The sequence below is a fragment of the Phocoena sinus genome, chromosome 11 (genome assembly GCF_008692025.1).
Source record: "Phocoena sinus isolate mPhoSin1 chromosome 11, mPhoSin1.pri, whole genome shotgun sequence".
Taxonomy (NCBI): Eukaryota; Metazoa; Chordata; class Mammalia; order Artiodactyla; family Phocoenidae; genus Phocoena; species Phocoena sinus.
The window spans coordinates 36,677,553-36,696,922 of NC_045773.1; the positions used below are offsets into that span (position 1 = coordinate 36,677,553).

Sequence of the window (19,370 nt, forward strand, 5' to 3'; positions counted from 1 at the left end):
GGTCGGAACTCACGGACACACCCCAGCCATAGACCACTCGGATCCTGGTGCACAGGCTCAAACACGCGTGCGCCCACACACGCTCGGCCACACGCAGGCCCTGTTCTCGGCTACAGACAGGGCACGCGCAAGCGCGCGAACAAGGCGATCAACTCTGTCGTGGGCCCACCCGAAACCAGGCGCCCACTACGCGCACGCGCGGCCCTGAGTCCCCGCCCCCTCCGGGTCTCGCCCGTCAGGGGCGGGGCGCTCTGGGGGCGGGTCTGCGGCACCGCCCGGGAAGCTGCGCGAGGCTGGGCGGCCGCCACTACATCCTCCTACTTCTCTTCCTCCTACGAGTCCAAGCGAGCCGAGCCGGGCCGGGGCCAAGCCGAGGGCTCCGACGGCGCGGGCGGAGCGGGGCACAGAGTCATGGCGCACCAGACCGGCATCCACGGTGAGGGAGGATGGCGGACGGGCAGGGGGCCGAGGGTCAGTGCTCGCGGCTGCGCCCCCTTGCTGGCTCTCGGCCCCTGTTTCCTCCCCGGCACCAGCCTGGGGAAGCTTCCTGTTCTCTTTTGCAGCCGCGGGTCGCCTGGGGTGGGCACATCTTGGTGGGATGCGCACTTACTGTGCATAGTTGAGGGTGGGCGTACATGTACGCACACAGCTGGGGTGGAAGTATCGGTGTTCCCTGGGGGTGGATGTGCCTGTGTGTGCCCATCTATGTATTTTTGTTCCTTTCTGGGGGTGGGTGTACCCGGATGTGCACATCTGAGGGAGTGTGCACGCATGTGCATTTGTCTTGTGTGTACAGTCCTGTGTGTGCACATCTGGATCTGACTTGTGTACATCCAGTGCACATGCACTAATGGCTGATTGGACACTGTCGCATGGAATCATCTTTAGACATCAGTGTTTCGTGACTGTGTGCACATGTCTGTGGGTGTCTGTGTGCGTGTGCACAAGTTGGGTGCATTTCAGTGTTCATTTGTTACCATGGATGCATGTATGGCTCGTATTGGTTTGTGTCTGTGTGAGGAGGGGGCCCTGACCTTGGGCTCCTCCTGGGACCCTCACAGACTAGGCTGGGAAAAACCTGGGACAGGTTTTTTTCCAAGTGGGATGTGGAGAGTCGCCAATCTGACCTTGACCTCTGATCTCCCTGCCATTTTCCACTCTGATCCCCTGAGTCTGCCCCAGCCAGTGCTGGAAGGCTCCTGCTCCAAGCTGGAGGCAGGGAAGAGGGTCCTGACCCTAGAGATTCTAGGCCAGCTCCCCCCACCCCAAGCTTCTCCAGCCCAGAGCATCACCCTCCTCCCCCAAGGGGCCGGTTTCCTCCTTATTCAGGATGGGGAAGAAGCAGTGGCCAGGAGCCAGGTGTCCTGACCCTACCTGGGCCTCAGTGTCCTCCTGTGTCACTGCCCTGGGAGGGCTGCCTGGCCTGTGGGGAAGGCCCAGATAGCCCAGTGGTTTGGCTGTCAGCCACTCCTCCCACCACATCAGGATCCCCTGCCCTGGGCCATCACCATCAACCAGCCTGACCGCCTGGATCTCTGCTTGTGGTTGTGGCCGCTTGGTGGCTGTCCCTGAGAGGGTTTCCCTGGCCACACCCCACAGGACCAGAAAAGGCAGGGGCCTGGGTCTGGGCCAGCCATTCTCCAAGAAGAGCTGGAGGGGCAGCTTCATGACTCAGCCCCACAGAAGGGAACAGCCCCTCACCGGACCTGCCCCTTCCTTCCCCTTTGTCTGATCATTGCTGCTGCCTCCAACTGAGAGGGGATCAGAAGTTAGGGCTCCTCCTCCCCACTGTAGGCTGACCTGTCCTGTGGCCTGGGCCGTTCCTCACTCCCTCATTTCCCATATGCTGCAATGGGCCTGCCTAGGGGAATCTGAGGGCCGAGCCCCCCTCCCAGCCCTCCTTCTGCCTGGGAGCAACCCACTCCTTCCCATTTCTGTCCTGAGGAGGCCGCAGGAGAGATCACCCTGGATGCCCAGGTGCCAGCCTTGACATGGCCATAGGTGTGGATCTGCTGCCTCAGAGCTGGGCAGGGGAGAGACCTGTAACCTGAGGCTTACTGGGAGGGGGGCGGGAGGTAAGGCAGCGGGGGGTGGGGGTGGGGGACATGAATCTTTGATGATAGAGGCTCAGGTGTCCCAGGCCTGGCCTCTGGATTATTGATGGTGGCTGAGGAGGCATGGAGGGGGATGTCTCTTCCACTACCGGGGTGTCACTTTGTCCTGGTAACACTAGAAGGGGCGTGTCAGCCTCTCCCTGGGAGAGGTCTGAGCAGGTGGAAGTGACAGCTCAGCGCGGCCTGTCCCGCCGTCATCACGGTAATAAAAATTAATAATTTCTGGGACTTCCCTGACAGTCCAGTGGTTAAGGCTTCACCTGCTGCTGCAGAAGGTGGAGGTTCATTCCCTGGTCGGGGAGCTAAGATCCCACATGCCTCAGGGCCAAAAACCAAAACATAAAACAGAAACAATATTGTAACAAATTCAATAAATACTTTAAAAAAATGGTCCACATCAGAAAAAAATCTTAAAAAAATATTAGTAATTGTTATTAGGAGAGGCTCTAACCATGTGAGGGGTATTAGCTCCATGTTATAGATGAGTTTGAGGTTCAATGAGGTCAGAGGTCACAGATAGCTATGGGAAAGGTGGAGCCCCTGAGGTAAAGCTCTTCATCAGGGACCTGCTTGAGGTCTGCTGAGGGGCAGCTCTGTCCTGGCACATTGGGGCTGTGTCTCCATGCCATGCTGCTCTCAGCCCCAAGGGCCTGCCGGGCTTAGCTGGGACCCTGCCCACCCAGTGGCCTTGGAGGGTGGTACACAGCATGAGGTCTCAGGCTCAGGGTCACCCTGCATGATGGGCACCTGAGGACATGACCAGAGTTTGTTTTCCTAAAGGCCCCCCCCACCCCGCCCTCAAGCTGCCGGGTCTGGGCCCTATAAATATTCTCTGACCTCAGCCGTACAGCTGTGTTCCTGCAGAATTCTCCTGACCCCTGGGCAGCCCCAAGGTCATGCTGGCCTGGCCCTGTGTACCCAGAGACCCAAGTAGGTCCTTCCCAACTTGGACCTTGGTTTCCCTCTCTGAACCACCAGTATATCTGTGACTTCCAGAGCTAGATCTTCCCTAGCTCTGACCATGATCCTCACTTCTGCACTTGGGTCCTTGGTCACTGGCTGTCACCTTTAAGGTCTGTGGCTCAGGGACCAAGACAGGGTCTGTTTTGGGGAGACCCTGAGAGTCACTCCTCTTTCCAGCTGCCTGGGGGTGGAGGCTTATCGCCTCCTGGCAGGGCTGTGCCAGAGCTGGCCTGGCTCCCCAGGGCCTCTCAGGGTTAGGTAGCGTGGCTGGTGGGCTGGGGCTGGGTGTGCATGCATGTGTGTCAGTGTGTACCTCTGTATTTCTGTGTACACTTTGTACAGCCACTTGCCTGTACAAACATGTTAGCCATGCTCTGCATTTGCCTGTGTGTGAATTTATTAGCACCCTGGGGACTGTATCTGTGTGCGTGTGTCTGTGTGTTTGCACATTTAAATGTGTGTGTCCATTTACGTTTGACCAGCTGAGTGGTGTGTTCATGTATGAGGGCGTTTGCATTTCTGTTCCTCTCTCTGTCACATAGTGTTTATGTGTTTGGTTCACACATTCCTGACTGAGTAGTACCCATTGGCACGTGCAACACGCAATGCATGCGTGTGTGTATGCATGTACATGTGTGAGTAGACATAGTGGGCAGTGTGCATTGGGAGCAGTTGTTCTTGTATTTCTGTCTGTGGACATGACAGTGCTGGGAGTGTCCCAGGCCAGCTCTGTGCTGGGCCTTCTTGGGGGGCAGGGGACAGGAGGGGGCCGTTTACTCTGGCTGGTTTGGCCTGTCCCAGAGCCCGCCCCATTCTCGGGTGGGCTGTCCCATCCCCGTGTGCCCTGTCAACAGAGCCATCCCAGCCAGCAGGCCGCCCGCCTGCCACCTCTGCTGGCTAAATTTGGGAGCTTGTGTTCAGTGGCTGTCTCAGGTTCCCAGTCACATGGGGGACCGTATTTAACCCGGCTCCCAGCTCCGCCACCAGACCCCCAGGACAGAGCGGGGCCTGAGTGTGTTCCTGCCCACCGTGCTCCCTCTGTCTGCGCATCCTCCACCATGTTTCTTGTTCTGGTAGCTACCGAGGAGCTGAAGGAGTTCTTTGCCAAGGCGCGGGCTGGTTCTGTGCGGCTCATCAAAGTCGTCATTGAGGACGGTGAGTGCTTCCTACAGGCGAGGGTACAGGCTGGTGGCCGGACCCCGCTGCTTCTCTGGGAGGTGGGGGACATTGGCCTCCAGCCCCCTCAGGACCTCAGTCTCCCATCTGGAAATGGGAGGTGTCTTGTAGGAGAGCGCTGGAGGTGGGCATGGTCATTCTGCCTGTTACACTGAGCAGGAGGCTGAAGCTGGGGGGATAGCAAGGAGAGCCCTCCCCGGGGGGTCCCGCCCAGCCTCCCCAGAGGCTCTGTAGTTGGCCCTTGGCCTAGTCAGGGGGCTGGGCTGGGTTAGGTAGGGTGGCAGAGGATGAGTAAGGCCAGGCGCTGCCCCGTGTGGCTAGTGCCACTCACTTCCCTGTGTGGTCGGCAAGCCTGGCCTCGCTTGGCCACTGGCTCGGGGAGATTCCTAAGGAGAAGCCAGGGCCCTAACCTTGGGAAGTGCCCTCACAATGGGGAGAAGGGACTCGTGTCAGCCTCTTTGAGAGCAGGACTAGGGGATTCCGGGCTTGGCTAGGCCTTGACCTGGACCCGGTATACCTGGGGCTTCCGCAAAGGGAGGTGCTGGGGATATAGGGGTTGGGGGGGCAGGTGAGCTTGAGCTGAGGCCTGAAGTGGGGAGGGGTTTTGAGGAGGTAGAGGATTAGACTGAGGCTTGGGGGGACTTGGGGTAGAGGAGTCCTGGGGTAGAGGACAGCTGAGGGGCTGGCCCTGGAAGTAAAGGGTACAGACTCCAGGACTGGGGGTGAGCCGGGCCACCACGAATCCTTCCAGCCCTTCTTGGTAGCCATGCAGTAGTGGGCCCTGCTGGAGGCTCTCCGAATGGGCTTGGTGCCCAGCTGACTTTTCACACATTGAATTGGGTCAAAGCAGGGTCTTCCCGGACCCAGAATTCACCCCAGCCTTTAGGGCCAGAGTTGTGCTGGGCTTTGTCCAGGGTCCCCAGATTCAGATGCTCTCAGAGGCTGGGTTGGGGTCATTGGGGTAGGTCAGCTCCCTGGACCCCTCCGAAGAAGTAGACTCATGGACCCCAGTCCTCAGCCTTCCCTGTCGCCTCCCAGACAGGTCGTCCCTGTAGACGTTTACCAGGAGGAGTCTCTAGGTGAGCCCTTACCTGCATTCAGCATTACAGCTGTTGGGGCACCTGGGAGCGCCCAGGAGGGTCCAGGCCTCCTGACAGGCAGCCATTGCCCAGCTCCCACTGAGTGTGGCTTGATTTCCTGATTTTTCTAGAGAAGCCATGAATTCCACTTCTTATGTGAAACTTCCCAGTTTGAAAAATGTTGGCAACACATTAAACAACTTGGGCAGTGCTGTTGGGGTCCAGTCGGCCTGTGACTGCTGGGTTTCAGCCTTGATCCCATCTGAGCTCTGGGAGGATAGGTGAGGAGGCCAAGGCCAGAGGGAGGCGGCCAGGCTTGTTGGGACTCCTGGACAGCCAGGCCCCGTGCCCCCATCAGGAGGGCCTGGTAGTCAGGTGCCGGTAGCCCCTGGCCAGGTGGTGATTGTCCCCTTGCCCCAGTTCTTCCTCTAGCCTGGGCCTGTGCACATCCGGGCTGGTGTTCAGTGCCACACTGAGGCCTTGTGGGCTGATAGGTCAAATGTATGTCCAGCCTCGATACCCCATTCAGCCACTCGGCCCCAGGCATTTAGAGGTTGGCTGCTTTTGATTTGCTACTTTTGGGGAAGCTGCAGCTGGTCGGGGGCAGCAGGGTAGCCGTTTATACAGCGTCTGGTAAGAGCCCCTGTCTCCCTCTTGCCCGTGTGCCTTTGTGCCTGCAGATCCCTGTGGCCTGAGGCTGTGATCCCACTTCCCATAGCACATTCTTTCTGAGAAGGGTGTGCTGGGGGGTCTGCTGGAGCCCCAGACTGAGGGAGGAGGGGGCAGTAGGTAGCCCAGTGGGGCTGTGTGCTGAGGAGCTGTGCGGTGGGTCTGAGTGTGTGGATGTCTGTGAGGGGTCGCGTTGTCGATGGCTGTGGGCATGTGGCTGTGTGTCTTGGTGCGGTTGCCTGTGCTGGGTCAGCTGTGGGCATGTTCTCGAGACCATTTCTGTGTGTGTGTGTGTGTGTGTGTGTGTGTGTGTAGAAGGCGCGACCTCGGGCTGGCGGCTGTGTGTCCTCATTCACTCATGACTGAATCACACAGACAGCCTTCAGGGACATGGTGGCTCCAGGGGAAGGTGGGGTGGGTGGTCAGTGGGTCTGAGTCACCGCCAGAGGCTGAGGCCCACAGTCACAGGTGGGTGTGGGACATGGCTACTCCTTGGCTCACCTGGCCTCTGCCCCCAGAGCAGCTCGTGCTGGGTGCCTCGAGGGAGCTGGTGGGCTGCTGGGACCAGGACTATGATGGGGCCGTGCTGCCGCTGCTGGATGCCCAGCAGCCTTGCTACCTGCTCTACCGCTTGGACACGCAGAACGCCCAGGGCTTCGAGTGGCTCTTCCTCGCCTGGTCACCTGATAATTCCCCTGTGAGTCCTAGGGACCCCTGCCCAGCCCCCAGATTGGAGGAAGGGGGAAGCTGGGTCTGATTGAGATAACACGGGCCTGCCCCAGGGAGTCTGAACAGGGGAGACATCAGATCCTGCTCTAGAGGGTACGAGAGCAAGGGATGAGGTCCTGCGCTTGGAGCCTGGGGTCTCTGAGAGCCTCCCAGCCAGATCAGCCTGGCTCTAGGAGGCAAGAGGTTGGGCTGGACAGCGGCTCCCCCTACTGTCTGAGCCGCCCTACTGCAGCCTCGCCCCCTCTGCTGGGTGCTCTGCTGCGCCCTCTGCTGGGTGTGTGGGCACAATGAAGTGACCAGGTCCTCACCCAGAGGCTCCTGTCTGCTCCTGGACGGGCAGCCCTGCCTGGAGGGGTCTCATGGCTTGGCCCCCACCCTTCAGGTGCGGCTGAAGATGCTGTATGCAGCCACACGGGCCACAGTGAAGAAGGAGTTTGGGGGCGGCCACATCAAGGATGAGCTCTTCGGAACTGTGAAGGTAGGCCCCCTCCCCTGGGCGCCCCTCGCCCCCTTCAAGGCCAGGATCACTAGGTTGCGGTCATGAACCCACAGAGGGTGAGGTGTTATACAGGGTCCAGAGTAAGTGGGTGCCAGGCTTGGGGGTGAGTAGGGAGGGCTGTGAGGGTCCAAGGTCTGCAAGCTGGGGTACTTAGTGGGCTTCTGCCAGCCCACCCCAAGGTGCTCATTTATGCCTCTACATCCACCGGCCAGGATGACCTCTCCTTTGCTGGGTACCAGAAGCACCTGTCATCCTGTGCGGCACCCGCCCCGCTGACCTCGGCCGAGAGAGAACTTCAGCAGATCCGTATTAACGAGGTGGGTGCGCTGGACAGGGTGGGCAGAAGTCCTGGCCCGAGGCCTTCGAGGTCACGTCGTGCCCTGCTGGCCAAGCCTGTGCTCCCCAGGTGGGCTACACCCTGGTTTGGGCATGTGAGGGCCTCGCTTAATGTTCATCTGTCCCCAGGTGAAGACAGAGATCAGTGTGGAGAGCAAACACCAGACCCTGCAGGGCCTGGCCTTCCCTCTGCAGCCTCAGGCCCAGCGGGCACTTCAGCAGCTCAGACAGAAGACAGTCAACTACATCCAGCTGGTGGGTGCCCGTCCCCTGTCCCAGGCACACACTCAGGGTGTGCTACACCTCCACCCTGCTCCTGCACACACGCACATGCTCACTTCAGCTCACCCACGTACTGGTGGGAACACGCTGCCCTCCATCCCTACCTGTTCCCTACAGTAGCCACGTGTGGTGGCTGCACTCTGTTCCCCTGCCCTGGCCGGCTCACCCACAGGGACTCCTGTGAGACACTGTCCCTCAATCCGCCCTCCACGCTGCATACACACATCACCCCTGGGTTCACCCCTCAGCCCTGAGCCCCTTCCTGTCCCAGACTCCCTCTGCAGCCCCCTGACCACCCCCTTTCCCCAACCAGGGTCCCTCTGCCCCAGTGGTCCAGCCTGCCCCCTTTCAAGCAGAATGGGTCCTCAGCTCTGAGGATAGGCTGGCCCAAGGGTGATGCCTCCTTGAGGTGAAGGCCCTCTCCACTGTCCTGTCCATTGTCCTTGCTGGGACTTGCTCCTCTAGCAGAGTGTTCAAAGGGGCAGAGTTGGGGCAGCGCCCAGGAGTGGCCTCTTCAGAGGGACCCGCATGGCAGGATGGGGGAGGGGAGCCCCGGGAGAGGGAGATGACAGCAGGTTCCCACCTCAGGGAATTCTTGTTGTCGAGGGTGGGCCTGGGCCCTCCCCCGCGCGGTGCCCTCACGTCTCCCCCTGCCCCTCGGCAGAAGCTGGACCTGGAGCGGGAGACCATCGAACTGGTGCACACAGAGCCAACGGACGTGGCACAGCTGCCATCACGGGTGCCCCGAGATGCCGCCCGCTACCACTTCTTCCTCTACAAGCACACCCATGAGGGTGACCCCCTGGAGTCTGTGGGTGAGTGGCCACAGCAGGGCTCCCGCGCTAGCCCACAGCTGGGTGGGCCGCCTGCAGGGGCCATGGGGCGGCAGGAGTCCCAGGCCCACCGCAGCTCACCTCCCTGTTCTCTGCAGTGTTCATCTACTCGATGCCTGGCTACAAGTGCAGCATCAAGGAGCGCATGCTCTACTCCAGCTGCAAGAGCCGCCTCCTCGATTCCGTGGAGCAGGACTTCCAGCTGGAGATCGCCAAGAAGGTGGGTGCCCATTCCCTAGGGCCTCGCCTCCCAGGGCCCTGTCACCCCACCCTCCACGTGGGGCATCAGGGTCCCGTGAGAATGGCAGAGCAGGGGCATTGTTGCCCTGTTGGTTGGATGGGGAGACTGAGGCCCAGGGGGTAGTGTGCATAGCCCAGGCCGCCCAGGTAACTGATGTCTTGGACAAGCCCCAGCTGTGACACCCATGTCTCTCCTTTTCCTGGGTCTGGAAGGTAGGTAGGGGGTGACAAGGCCTACAGGGCAGCAGGCCCTAGGCTCTGTGCTCCTGGAGGTGCGTTTCAGGTGGGGATCTGAGAGGACACCCCAGGGCTAGAGTGAGAGAGATCAGGGGGGTGCCCCAGGAGTGGGGGTGACCAAGGGTGGTGTGTGTTAGGGCCCTCCACCCTTGGAGTGACTGACCACTGCCTTGCCCTGCACAGATTGAGATTGGCGACGGGGCGGAGCTGACGGCCAGCTTCCTCTATGACGAGGTGCACCCCAAGCAGCACGCCTTCAAGCAGGCCTTCGCCAAGCCCAAGGGCCCCGGGGGCAAGCGGGGCCACAAGCGCCTCATCCGTGGCCCCGGCGAGAATGGGGACGACAGCTAGGTGGCGGGACCCAAGCCCTGCTGGCATGTGGAACTGTGGGGCTGCCCCTACCCGACCCCGACCCCATCCCCATGGCCACCTCCCTCCTTCCCAGCCTGGGCTCTGGGGTGACCTCCTGTGGGCAGGAGGGCTGGTGAGTGAACATTCTTGCAGCTTCCGAGGACCACTGGGCTGGCATTTTGCGACCCTCCCCCTCTGCTGTTCCTGCCTCTCTTCCATGTGCCCAGGGCATCTGGGGACCCTGCCCAGCTGGTTCAAGGGGCTGGGTGGGGGGCCTGGCATGAACCTGGCCCCCAGGGGAACTGAGACTAGGGTCCCAGCATGGCCCAGAAGCCTTTGGCCACAAGGGGTGCAGTCATTCGGGGCTGGGGCAGGGGGTCATTGCAGGACGAGATGGTTGAATGCTGTATTTTTTAAAGAATAAAATATTTTTAAATCAACGGCTGAGTCTGGCCCTGAGGGACCATCTCTGGCACCGGGAATGGGGAAGCCCTGAGCATAGAACTGTCCCCTCCCAATGCAGAAGGGGCCTGTTGGCCTGCTAGGTGGAGCCCCAGCCCTCCCGGCTGCAGATGTGTGGGAGAATCTGTGTTCCTGTATACGAGGGCACAGCGTGGAGAGGCTGGCTTGTCGATGGGAACTCCATCCAAGAGGCAGGCACACCTCTGCTGTGATATAGGGTATCTGGGTAGATTCGTTTTCTGTGACTGCTGTAACAAAGTACCACAAACTTAGTGGCTTAAAACTACACATTTAGGGCTTCCCTGGTGGCGCGGTGGTTGAGAGTCCGCCTGCCGAGGCAGGGGACACGGGTTCGTGCCCCGGTCCGGGAAGATCCCACATGCCGCGGAGTGGCTGGCCCTGTGAGCCATGGCCGCTGGGCCTGCGCGTCCGGAGCCTGTGCTCCGCGGCGGGAGAGGCCACAACAGTGAGAGGCTTGCATACCGCAAAAACAAACAAACAAACAAAAAAACTACACATTTATTCTCTCATGGTTCTTAAGTCTGAAATGAGTCTTACAGGGCTAACGTCACAGTTTTAGCAGGGCTGTTTCCTTCTGGAGGCCTCGGGGGAATCCATTTCCTCACCTTTTCCACCTTATAGAGGCCGGTTGCATTCCTTGGCTTGTGGCCCCTCCATCTTAAAAGCCAGGGGCATAGCATCTTATCTCTGATTCTGCTTCCCTCTGCTTCTGTGATCATATGGCCATCAGTAGTCAAATCCCCTCTGCCTCTGTCTTATAAGGACATTGTGATTGTATTCAGATAATCCGGAATACTCTGCCCATCTCAAGATCCTTAACTTAATCCCACCTGCGAAGTCTCTATCACATAAGGGAACATATTCACAGGTTCTGGGAATTAGGACATGGACCTCCTTGGGGGCCTGCCACACTGAGTAAGCTCTGTCCACTAGGTTTCCTGGCTGCCGTGGCCCTGAGGCATGGTGGCTGTTTCCGTGGACCTCTGGGTCTTGGTGTCTCCAGCCCGTGTGTGCATGGGCAGACTTCACTGTCATCTCATGGGCCCTCTCTTGGGTACCTGCATTCTGCCCCGAAGAGCCTGGGTTTCTGGTCCCAGGGAGTCTGGGAGAGTCTCCCTCAGGCTTGGGATTCAGCAGGAACCAGAACTTCATTCTCTGCCTCTGAGAAGTGGGTGGAAGACCCTTCCCATCCTGGGTGGGAGTTGTGCAGGGGTGGGGACATGTGGGGCTGATGATGGATTCAGCTGCTCGATGGGCACCGTCCTTTTTCTTGAGAGTGCATCTTGGGCTGGGACTCAGGGCAGTATCCCATCCCTGGGGCCTCTCTCAGCCCCTACTAAAGCCCTTATTTATTTATCTTTAAAATTAATTAATTAATTTTTGGCTGCATTGGGTTTTCGTTGCTGCGCGCAGGCTTTCTCTTGTTGCGGCGGGCAGGGGCTACTCTTCGTTGCAGTGCATGGGCTTCTCACTGCAGTGGCTTCTCTTGTTGCGGAGCGCGGGCTCTGGGCCCTAGGCTAACGGGCTTCAGTAGTTGCAGCACACAGGCTCAGTAGTTGTGGCTTGTGGGCTCTAGAGCACAGGCTTAGTAGTTGTGGTGCACGGGCTTAGTTGCTCCAAGGCACGTGGGATCTTCCCGGACCAGGGCTCAAATCCATGTCTCCTGCATTGGCAGGCGGATTCTTAACCACTGTGCCACCAGGGAAGTCCTGAAGCCCTTAGAATTGTAGGGAGGAGAGCTGGAACCCTAGCCAGAATCCAGAGAAGGAGACCTGTCCTTTCCCACCCCGAACACTGGTTCTCAGGTGAGCAGGAGGACAATGCCATCGCCCTCAGACTGCTAAACCACCTGGGCCTGTGCACCAGCTGGACGCCTGGCAGCTTGGCGCCTGCCTGCCATGACACCCATCCAGAGGTGGGCACAGAGAAGCACAGAGAAGCTTCCCCCTCCCAGCAGAAGCCCTATTTGTTTGTTCATTCATTCAACCATGACTCAGAAACACTCTCTGTGCCTGCCCAGGGCTGAGTGCTGGAGACCCATGGATTCAGCAAATATTGAGCACCTACTATGTGCCGGGTACTGTGCTGGGCTCTGGGGACACAGACAAAGAGGTCCTTGCCCTCAAGTAGCTGACGTTCCAGCAGAGGAATAAGAGAATATACAAGAAACCATGAAGAATCCGTATTATGGTATGTTAGCAGGTAAAAACTGTTAAGGACAAATTACGTAAAAGAGCTCAGGAAAACCCAATCTGGGGTAGGAGGTTTATAAGAATGTCAGAGAAAGCCTCATTGAGAGGGTGATGTGTGAGCAGAGATGTAAAGGTGGTGAGGGAGGGGGCTATGTGAGTATCTGGAAAAAGCTTCAAGACAGAGGGAATGGGGACTCCCTGGTGGACCAGAGGTTAAGACTCCATGCTCCCAATGCAGGGGGCCCAGGATTGATCCCTGGTCAGGGAACTAGATCCCTCATGCCGCAACTAAAAGATCCCGCACGCCACAACGAAGATCCTGTATGCCACAACTAAGACCCAGCACAGCTAAATAAACAAACAGCACATTCAAAGGCCCTGGGGCAGGAGAGTACATGGGTGTGTTCAAACCACAGCTAGAAGGCCAATGGCTGGAGACTGGTCAGGGAGGCAGTGAGAGGGCAGATACCATAGGACCTTGCTGGCTATGATGTAGACTGGCTTTGACCCCGGAAAGGGCCGTGGAGGCGTCTGAGCAGAGGAGGGACCTAATGTGACCTAAGGGTCTAATGAGAATAAGCTTTGGGGCTTGAGAGCAGAATCAGGACAACCCTGAGGAGGCGATGACTGCACTGGTCTAGGCAAGAGGTGATGGCGGCTCAGACCAGGCTGGTGGATGTGAAGGTGGGGGGCAACGGGCAGATTCTGAACCTGGAGCCAGCAGGACTTGCTGAGGGTCCCGGGTCACCTTGAGGCTTTGGGCCTGAGTGATCTGTTACGATTACCTGGGTCAGAAGGATTGTGTGAGAAGAGATTCAGGGGAGGATGAGCCAGGAGGTCTCAGCTGGTCCAGCCATGGGGTTTGTTCTCTGATGGTGTGTTGGGAATGCATAGGCGTCCCTGTTCCTAGAGGAAGTGGCAGCTGCAGTGGGGCAGGTGAGCCTGGGCAAGGCCAGTGCTGCCCCCCGACCCTGTATGCCAGGCCCGGCATGGCACACAGCCCTGGGGATGGGGCCACAGGGTAGGAAAGGGCAGTGCGGGAGCTGCTGGCCTGAGAGTGCTGCCTGGGGGCAGGGGCTGAGCAGGCCCTGGCATGGGTGTCAGTAGCCCACCCAGGTCTGGCACTGCCCCTAATTCCACTCTCTCACTGACCTTAGACTGGGCTCTGGGTGGTTCTTTCTCCCCAGACTTCCCAGAGGACCGGTGTGAGGCCCCTGTGGGATGTGGAGGGTTCTTAGGACAGGCTGTGGAGAAGAGGGGTTGGGGGGAGAGTGGAAAGAGGAAGAGGTGAAGGGGCCGGCTGCCACCTGACTATGCAAATGGCCTCTGACTCATTGCATCCCTGCCCCCCGCCCCGACACCCCTGCCCTGGGCATGGGGTGGGGGAGGGAAGGGGGCTAGGTTATTGCGAAATTCTCACTTCCTCTGTTCCCCAAGCCGTCACCACGGGAAGGGGCTGTGAATGCGAAGCATCCTTCCCTGCAGCTGCTGCCTAGTCTGCCAGCCAGACCCTCTGGAGAAGCCCCCATTCCCTGTCATGGTAGGACAGCAGCCCTCAGTCCCCAGGGAAGGGGACAGTGGGAAGTGGTAGGGAGAAAGGTGGGATTGATGGCTGCAATGGTGAAAGGGACAGTCACCCAGGTGGCCCTGGGGAAACTCACTGAACCCTGAAGATAACAGAATCAGAGCAGAAGACCTTCTCTGAGCCATGAGACACAAACCCATTGCTTGGGTGAGGAGGCTGGGGCCTAGGGCTGCGCTCAGTGGTGGTTCTGGGCTGCGAGCAAGGGGAGCACCCAGGCTGGGCCCTGTCTGCCCTTTGCTGCCCAACCTCCCCTCCAATCCGTTCTGACCCACAGCAGGTTGAGTGCTTGGGCTGGGTGAGGTGGGCAGACGGGGAAAGAGCTGGGCAGTGCCCACTCTGGCCAGGACCCTGGGTGGTAGACAGCCTGAGCCCCAGCAGGAGACCCTCATTCCTACCTCTTGGCCAAACAGAGAGGGAGGGCTGGGAGAAGCCTGGTAGAAAGCAGAGGGAGATTTTCAGGGGGCTGGAGGGAAGGGAAGATGCCCCCTTGCTCAGGAGGAAAGAGAAATGACCTCTGAGGAACGGAAGGGGAGAGTCGGGGAGATCCTGGGGGGCCTGTTGACCACCTACCTGGCTCTCCTGTCCAGTTGGGGTTTGGTTGAGTGAAAGCTCTAGATCATGAGTCTGGATTCCAGGTCTCAGAACCAGTTCTGACTCCCCGTTCTGAGTCAAAGGCTGGGCCTCAGACCCGAGTCCAAGTTCCCTGTGGGCCTTGGAGGTGGGATGGGCACTGGGCAGAGAAACAGGAACCTCCTTGGAGGGCTGGGAGCCCTGCGGGAGACCCGGGGCGGGGGTGGGGCAGGAGAGGTGGAGCTGGGGCCGTGCCCTCACACGGTGCCCACCCCACAGGGCCCCTGCCGTGCCCGGCACCCCCTTTCTCTCCTGGTGCAGGCGGTGGCACTGGCTGCAGCCCTGGCCCAGGGCACCCTGCCTGCTTTCCTGCCCTGTGAACTCCAGCCCCACGGCCTGGTGAACTGCAACTGGTTGTTCCTGAAGTCCGTGCCACACTTCTCGGCTGCGGCGCCCCGGGCCAATGTCACCAGCCTCTCTTTGCTTTCCAACCGCATCCACCACCTGCATGACTCCGACTTCGCCCACCTGTCCAGCCTGCGGATCCTCAACCTCAAGTGGAACTGCCCGCCGGCCGGCCTCAGCCCCATGCACTTCCCCTGCCACATGACCATCGAGCCCAACACCTTCCTGGCCGTGCCCACCCTCGAGGAGCTGCACCTGAGCTACAACGGCATCACGTCCGTGCCCGCCCTGCCCAGGTCCCTCGTGTCCCTGTCGCTGAGCCACACTAACATCCTGGTGCTAGACCCCACCCACTTCGCCGGCCTACACGCCCTGCGCTTTCTGTACATGGACGGCAACTGCTATTACAAGAACCCCTGCCACCGGACACTGGAGGTGGCCCCGGGCGCCCTCCTTGGCCTGGGCAACCTCACGCACCTGTCGCTCAAGTACAACAACCTCACGGAGGTGCCCCGCCTCCTGCCCCCCAGCCTGGAGACCCTGCTGTTGTCCTATAACCACATTGTCACCCTGGCGCCCGAGGACCTGGCCAATCTGACCGCCCTGCGCGTGCTGGACGTGGGTGGGAACTGCCGCCGCTGTGACCATGCCCGCAACCCCTGCATGGAGTGTCCGAAGCACTTCCCCAAGCTGCACCCCGACACCTTCGGCCACCTGAGCCGCCTCGAAGGCCTGGTGTTGAAGGACAGTTCTCTCTACAGCCTGGACAACAGATGGTTCCGTGGCCTGGGCAGGCTCCAAGTGCTAGACCTGAGTGAGAACTTCCTCTATGACTGCATCACCAAGACCACGGCCTTCCGGGGCCTGGCCCGGCTGCGCAGCCTCAACCTGTCCTTCAATTACCACAAGAAGGTGTCCTTCGCCCACCTGCACCTGGCGCCCTCCTTCAGGGGCCTGCTCTCCCTGAAGGAGCTGGACATGCACGGCATCTTCTTCCGCTCGCTCAGCGAGACCACGCTTCAGCCGCTGACACGCCTGCCCATGCTACAGATTCTGCGTCTGCAGATGAACTTCATCAACCAGGCCCAGCTCAGCATCTTCGGGGCCTTCCCGGGCCTGCTCTACGTGGACCTGTCGGACAACCGCATCAGTGGAGCTGCAAGGCCGGCAGCCACCTTGGGGGAGGCGGACAGTGGGCCGAAGATCTGGCTGCCGTCCAGGGACCTCGCTCCAGGCCCACTGGACACTCTCAGTTTGGAGGACTTCATGCTAAGCTGCAAGAACTTCAGCTTCACCTTGGACCTGTCACGGAACAACCTGGTGTCGATCCAGCCAGAGATGTTTGCCCGCCTCTCGCGCCTCCAGTGCCTGCGCCTGAGCCACAACAGCATCTCGCAGGCGGTCAACGGCTCCCAGTTCGTGCCGCTGACCAGCCTGCGGGTGCTGGACCTGTCCCACAACAAGCTGGACCTGTACCACGGGAGCTCGTTCACGGAGCTGCCGCGACTGGAGGCGCTGGACCTCAGCTACAACAGCCAGCCTTTCAGCATGCAGGGCGTGGGCCACAATCTCAGCTTCGTGGCCCAGCTGCGCTCCCTGCGCTACCTCAGCCTGGCACACAACGACATCCGTAGCCGTGTGTCCCAGCAGCTCTGCAGCGCCTCGCTGCAGGCCCTGGATTTCAGTGGCAATGCCCTGAGCCAGATGTGGGCTGAGGGAGACCTCTATCTCCGCTTCTTCCAAGGCCTGAGAAGCCTGGTCCTGCTGGACCTGTCCCAGAACCGCCTGCATACCCTCCTGCCATGTACCCTGGACAACCTCCCCAAGAGCCTGAAGCTGCTGCGTCTCCGTGACAATAACCTGGGCTTCTTCAACTGGAGCAGCCTGGCCCTCCTGCCCCAGCTGGAAACACTGGACCTGGCGGGAAACCAGCTGAAGGCCCTGAGCAATGGCAGCCTGCCGTCTGGTACCCGGCTCCGGAAGTTGGACCTCAGCGGCAACAGCATTGGCTTCGTGACCCCCGGCTTCTTTGTGCTCGCCAAGCGGCTGGAAGAGCTCAACCTCAGTGCCAACGCCCTCAAGACGGTGGAGCCCTCCTGGTTTGGCTCCCTAGCGGGCACCCTGAAAATCCTAGACGTGAGCACCAACCCGTTGCACTGCGCCTGTGGGGCGGCCTTCGTGGACTTCCTGCTGAAGGTGCAGGCTGCCGTGCCCGGGCTGCCCAGCCGAGTCAAGTGTGGCAGTCCGCGCCAGCTCCAGGGCCGCAGCATCTTCGCACAGGACCTGCGCCTCTGCCTGGACGAGGCCCTCTCCTGGGACTGTTTTGGCCTCTCCCTGATGGTGGTGGCCCTGGGCCTGGCTGTGCCCATGCTGCACCACCTCTGCGGCTGGGACCTCTGGTACTGCTTCCACCTGTGCCTGGCCTGGCTGCCCCGGTGGGGGCAGCGGCGGGGCGCAGATGCCCTGTTCTACGATGCCTTCGTGGTCTTCGACAAGGCACAGAGCGCAGTGGCCGACTGGGTGTACAACGAGTTGCGGGTGCAGCTGGAGGAGCGCCGTGGGCGCCGGGCACTCCGCCTATGCCTGGAGGAGCGTGACTGGCTACCCGGCAAGACGCTCTTTGAGAACCTGTGGGCCTCGGTCTATAGCAGCCGCAAGACCTTGTTTGTGCTGGCCCACACGGACCGGGTCAGCGGCCTCTTGCGTGCCAGCTTCCTGCTGGCCCAGCAGCGCCTGCTGGAGGACCGCAAGGACGTCGTGGTGCTGGTGATCCTGCGCCCCGAAGCCTACCGCTCCCGCTACGTGCGGCTGCGCCAGCGCCTGTGCCGCCAGAGCGTCCTCCTTTGGCCCCACCAGCCCAGTGGCCAGGGCAGCTTCTGGGCCCAGCTGGGCACAGCCCTGACCAGGGACAACCGCCATTTCTACAACCGGAACTTCTGCCGGGGCCCCACGACAGCCGAATAGCACAGAGCAACAGCCCAGCGTGCCTCATCGCCCCACCTCTACTTGCCCCTCTGCCTGGGATGCCCCAACCTGCCTTGCTCTGCGAGACCGCTGCTCTGCCTCCCCCTCCCCCCAGCCCCCTGGCATATAGCAGGCACTTAATAAATGCTACCGGAGGGCCAACCCCTAACCCTGAGCTCACTGGAGGTGTGAGTGGGAGGAAAAGGGGAGAATTCTCCAGGCCTTCCTAAAATGAAGGGGAGCAAGAGGTGATTTGGGGGTAATTGTCATGGAGAAAAAGGGAGGGCCCACGGGGCATGGGTCAGCAGGGGAGGGAAGATGCTAAGGGCAGTTGTGTTCACTGGCATCTTTTCAGGGGAGTCTGAGGAAGGTCACCGAGTGCGGCCTTGGTCTTTCCCAGAGAGCAGGCTGGGTCTTCTGCCCCTGTCAACCCCTCCCCAGATGCCCAGGCCTACCGAGCTCAGCATTCCTCTGGAACTGGTCTCAGGATCTGCCTCCCTCACCAGATGGAACTGAAGCTGCCTCAAGGGCAGAGAACCTGCAGGCCCCCTTCATTTCCGACTGGCGCCAGACTCCTTGGAGGCAGCGGCCCCGGGGAATGTTCATTCCTAAGGAGATAGGGAAGATTTGAGGCAAGTTCAGAGGGGTGATTGCGCCCTCTGGTGGCCATTTCTGTGCTGCACCCAGGAGGCTGGTCCAGGCTGGGGAGAGGAAGGCCTGCAGGTGAATCCTGGCAGCAGCGAGCTGAGAGTCAGGGAAGATTCTAGGGTGAGCTCACAATCCATCCCTTTCTGTTTCCACCTAGAGCACATGCTGAGTCTCTCTGTTCTGACGTCAAATGGACACCTAGATGAGCCGCCACCTTTCACAGCTGACTGCACTTAGGTGAGAGTTGCAGCCAGGATGGAGTATGTGTGTTTCTAGTTTTGATACTAGATTTCAGTATAGATTTTGGGATACTGCCAGGAGCCTTGATGCCCACATGCCCAGTGTTTGGAGACAACCTGTTCACGGTCTCCACAAGTGTTTGGGGAGTTGTGGGTTCTGTCAGGCCCAGAGTTCTTGTGGTGCTTTGCCCAGGCCGGCTGCCTCACCATCCCCACAAGTAAATCTGCCCTTCGAGGAGCAGAGGAGACACTTGCAGCCTCTCAGTCAGAGCTGGGGCCTGGGGCGGTGGGAGAGTGGAACCAGCTGGCCCAGGCCAGTTTGGGGCAGCTCAGGGCCTCTGGGCTGGAAGGTTGGAGCTCATGCAGACTTGGCTAATTTTGCAGGCCTGGTGGGGCTGGGAGGCTGCTTTTTCCCTACCTCCAGGCCACAGGTGGGAGAGAAATATAGGTTTCCTTCTCCTTTCTGACCTGGGTATAGGGGTTCCTGCAGGGGGCTGGCATCCCCTATTATCTGCCTGCCTGAAAGAAAGAGAGAGGAGGATCTCTGACCCACCTATCAGAAGCCCCACAAGGGCCCTGACCCAATCCGGCTTCTGGAAGGGCAGGCTGAAGTTATAGCGTGGCCCCATGAGCTTCCGTGGCCCATGCCCGGGGAGAAAAGAAAACAGGAACCATCCTTCCCCCAGGCTGGAGTCTTGGGGGAGGCCCCTGCTGAGTGGCTCTGAGACCGCTCTGGCAACATCTGGAGCAGGAGGCAGGGCCCTGTCCAGGGCACC

At 60.0% G+C, this 19,370-nt stretch overlaps 1 protein-coding gene across 5 annotated transcripts; it reads left to right on the forward strand.

Annotated features, from left to right (window-relative positions):
• The first annotated feature begins 252 nt into the window (after positions 1-252).
• LOC116762095 (twinfilin-2) lies at positions 253-17,948 on the forward strand. 5 transcript variants are annotated; one of them, XM_032648841.1, is made up of 9 exons: positions 253-436; positions 4,155-4,232; positions 6,520-6,698; positions 7,113-7,208; positions 7,442-7,546; positions 7,695-7,820; positions 8,512-8,662; positions 8,779-8,900; positions 9,341-9,949. In XM_032648841.1, the coding sequence occupies exons 1-9, from the start codon at positions 412-414 to the stop codon at positions 9,506-9,508; spliced, it is 1,050 nt and encodes a 349-aa protein (XP_032504732.1). In that variant the 5' UTR covers positions 253-411; the 3' UTR covers positions 9,509-9,949. The 5 variants fall into 5 exon arrangements, with proteins under 5 accessions (XP_032504732.1, XP_032504733.1, XP_032504731.1 ...); XM_032648842.1 differs by lacking the exon at positions 9,341-9,949 and adding an exon at positions 14,618-17,858 and having other exon boundaries at positions 268-436; XM_032648840.1 differs by lacking the exons at positions 253-436; positions 4,155-4,232; positions 6,520-6,698; ... (4 more) ...; positions 8,779-8,900; positions 9,341-9,949 and adding exons at positions 11,625-12,181; positions 14,618-17,948.
• Positions 17,949-19,370: the final 1,422 nt, after the last annotated feature.

Bases quoted from the DNA above. Each gene is read 5' to 3' on its own strand.
- LOC116762095 (XM_032648842.1), top strand. From the start codon at position 412: ATGGCGCACCAGACCGGCATCCACG. The intron at 4,233-6,519 runs GTGAGTGCTTCC...CTCTGCCCCCAG, and splicing joins CAAAGTCGTCATTGAGGACG to AGCAGCTCGTGCTGGGTGCC. The intron at 8,901-14,617 runs GTGGGTGCCCAT...CCCACCCCACAG, and splicing joins AGCTGGAGATCGCCAAGAAG to GGCCCCTGCCGTGCCCGGCA.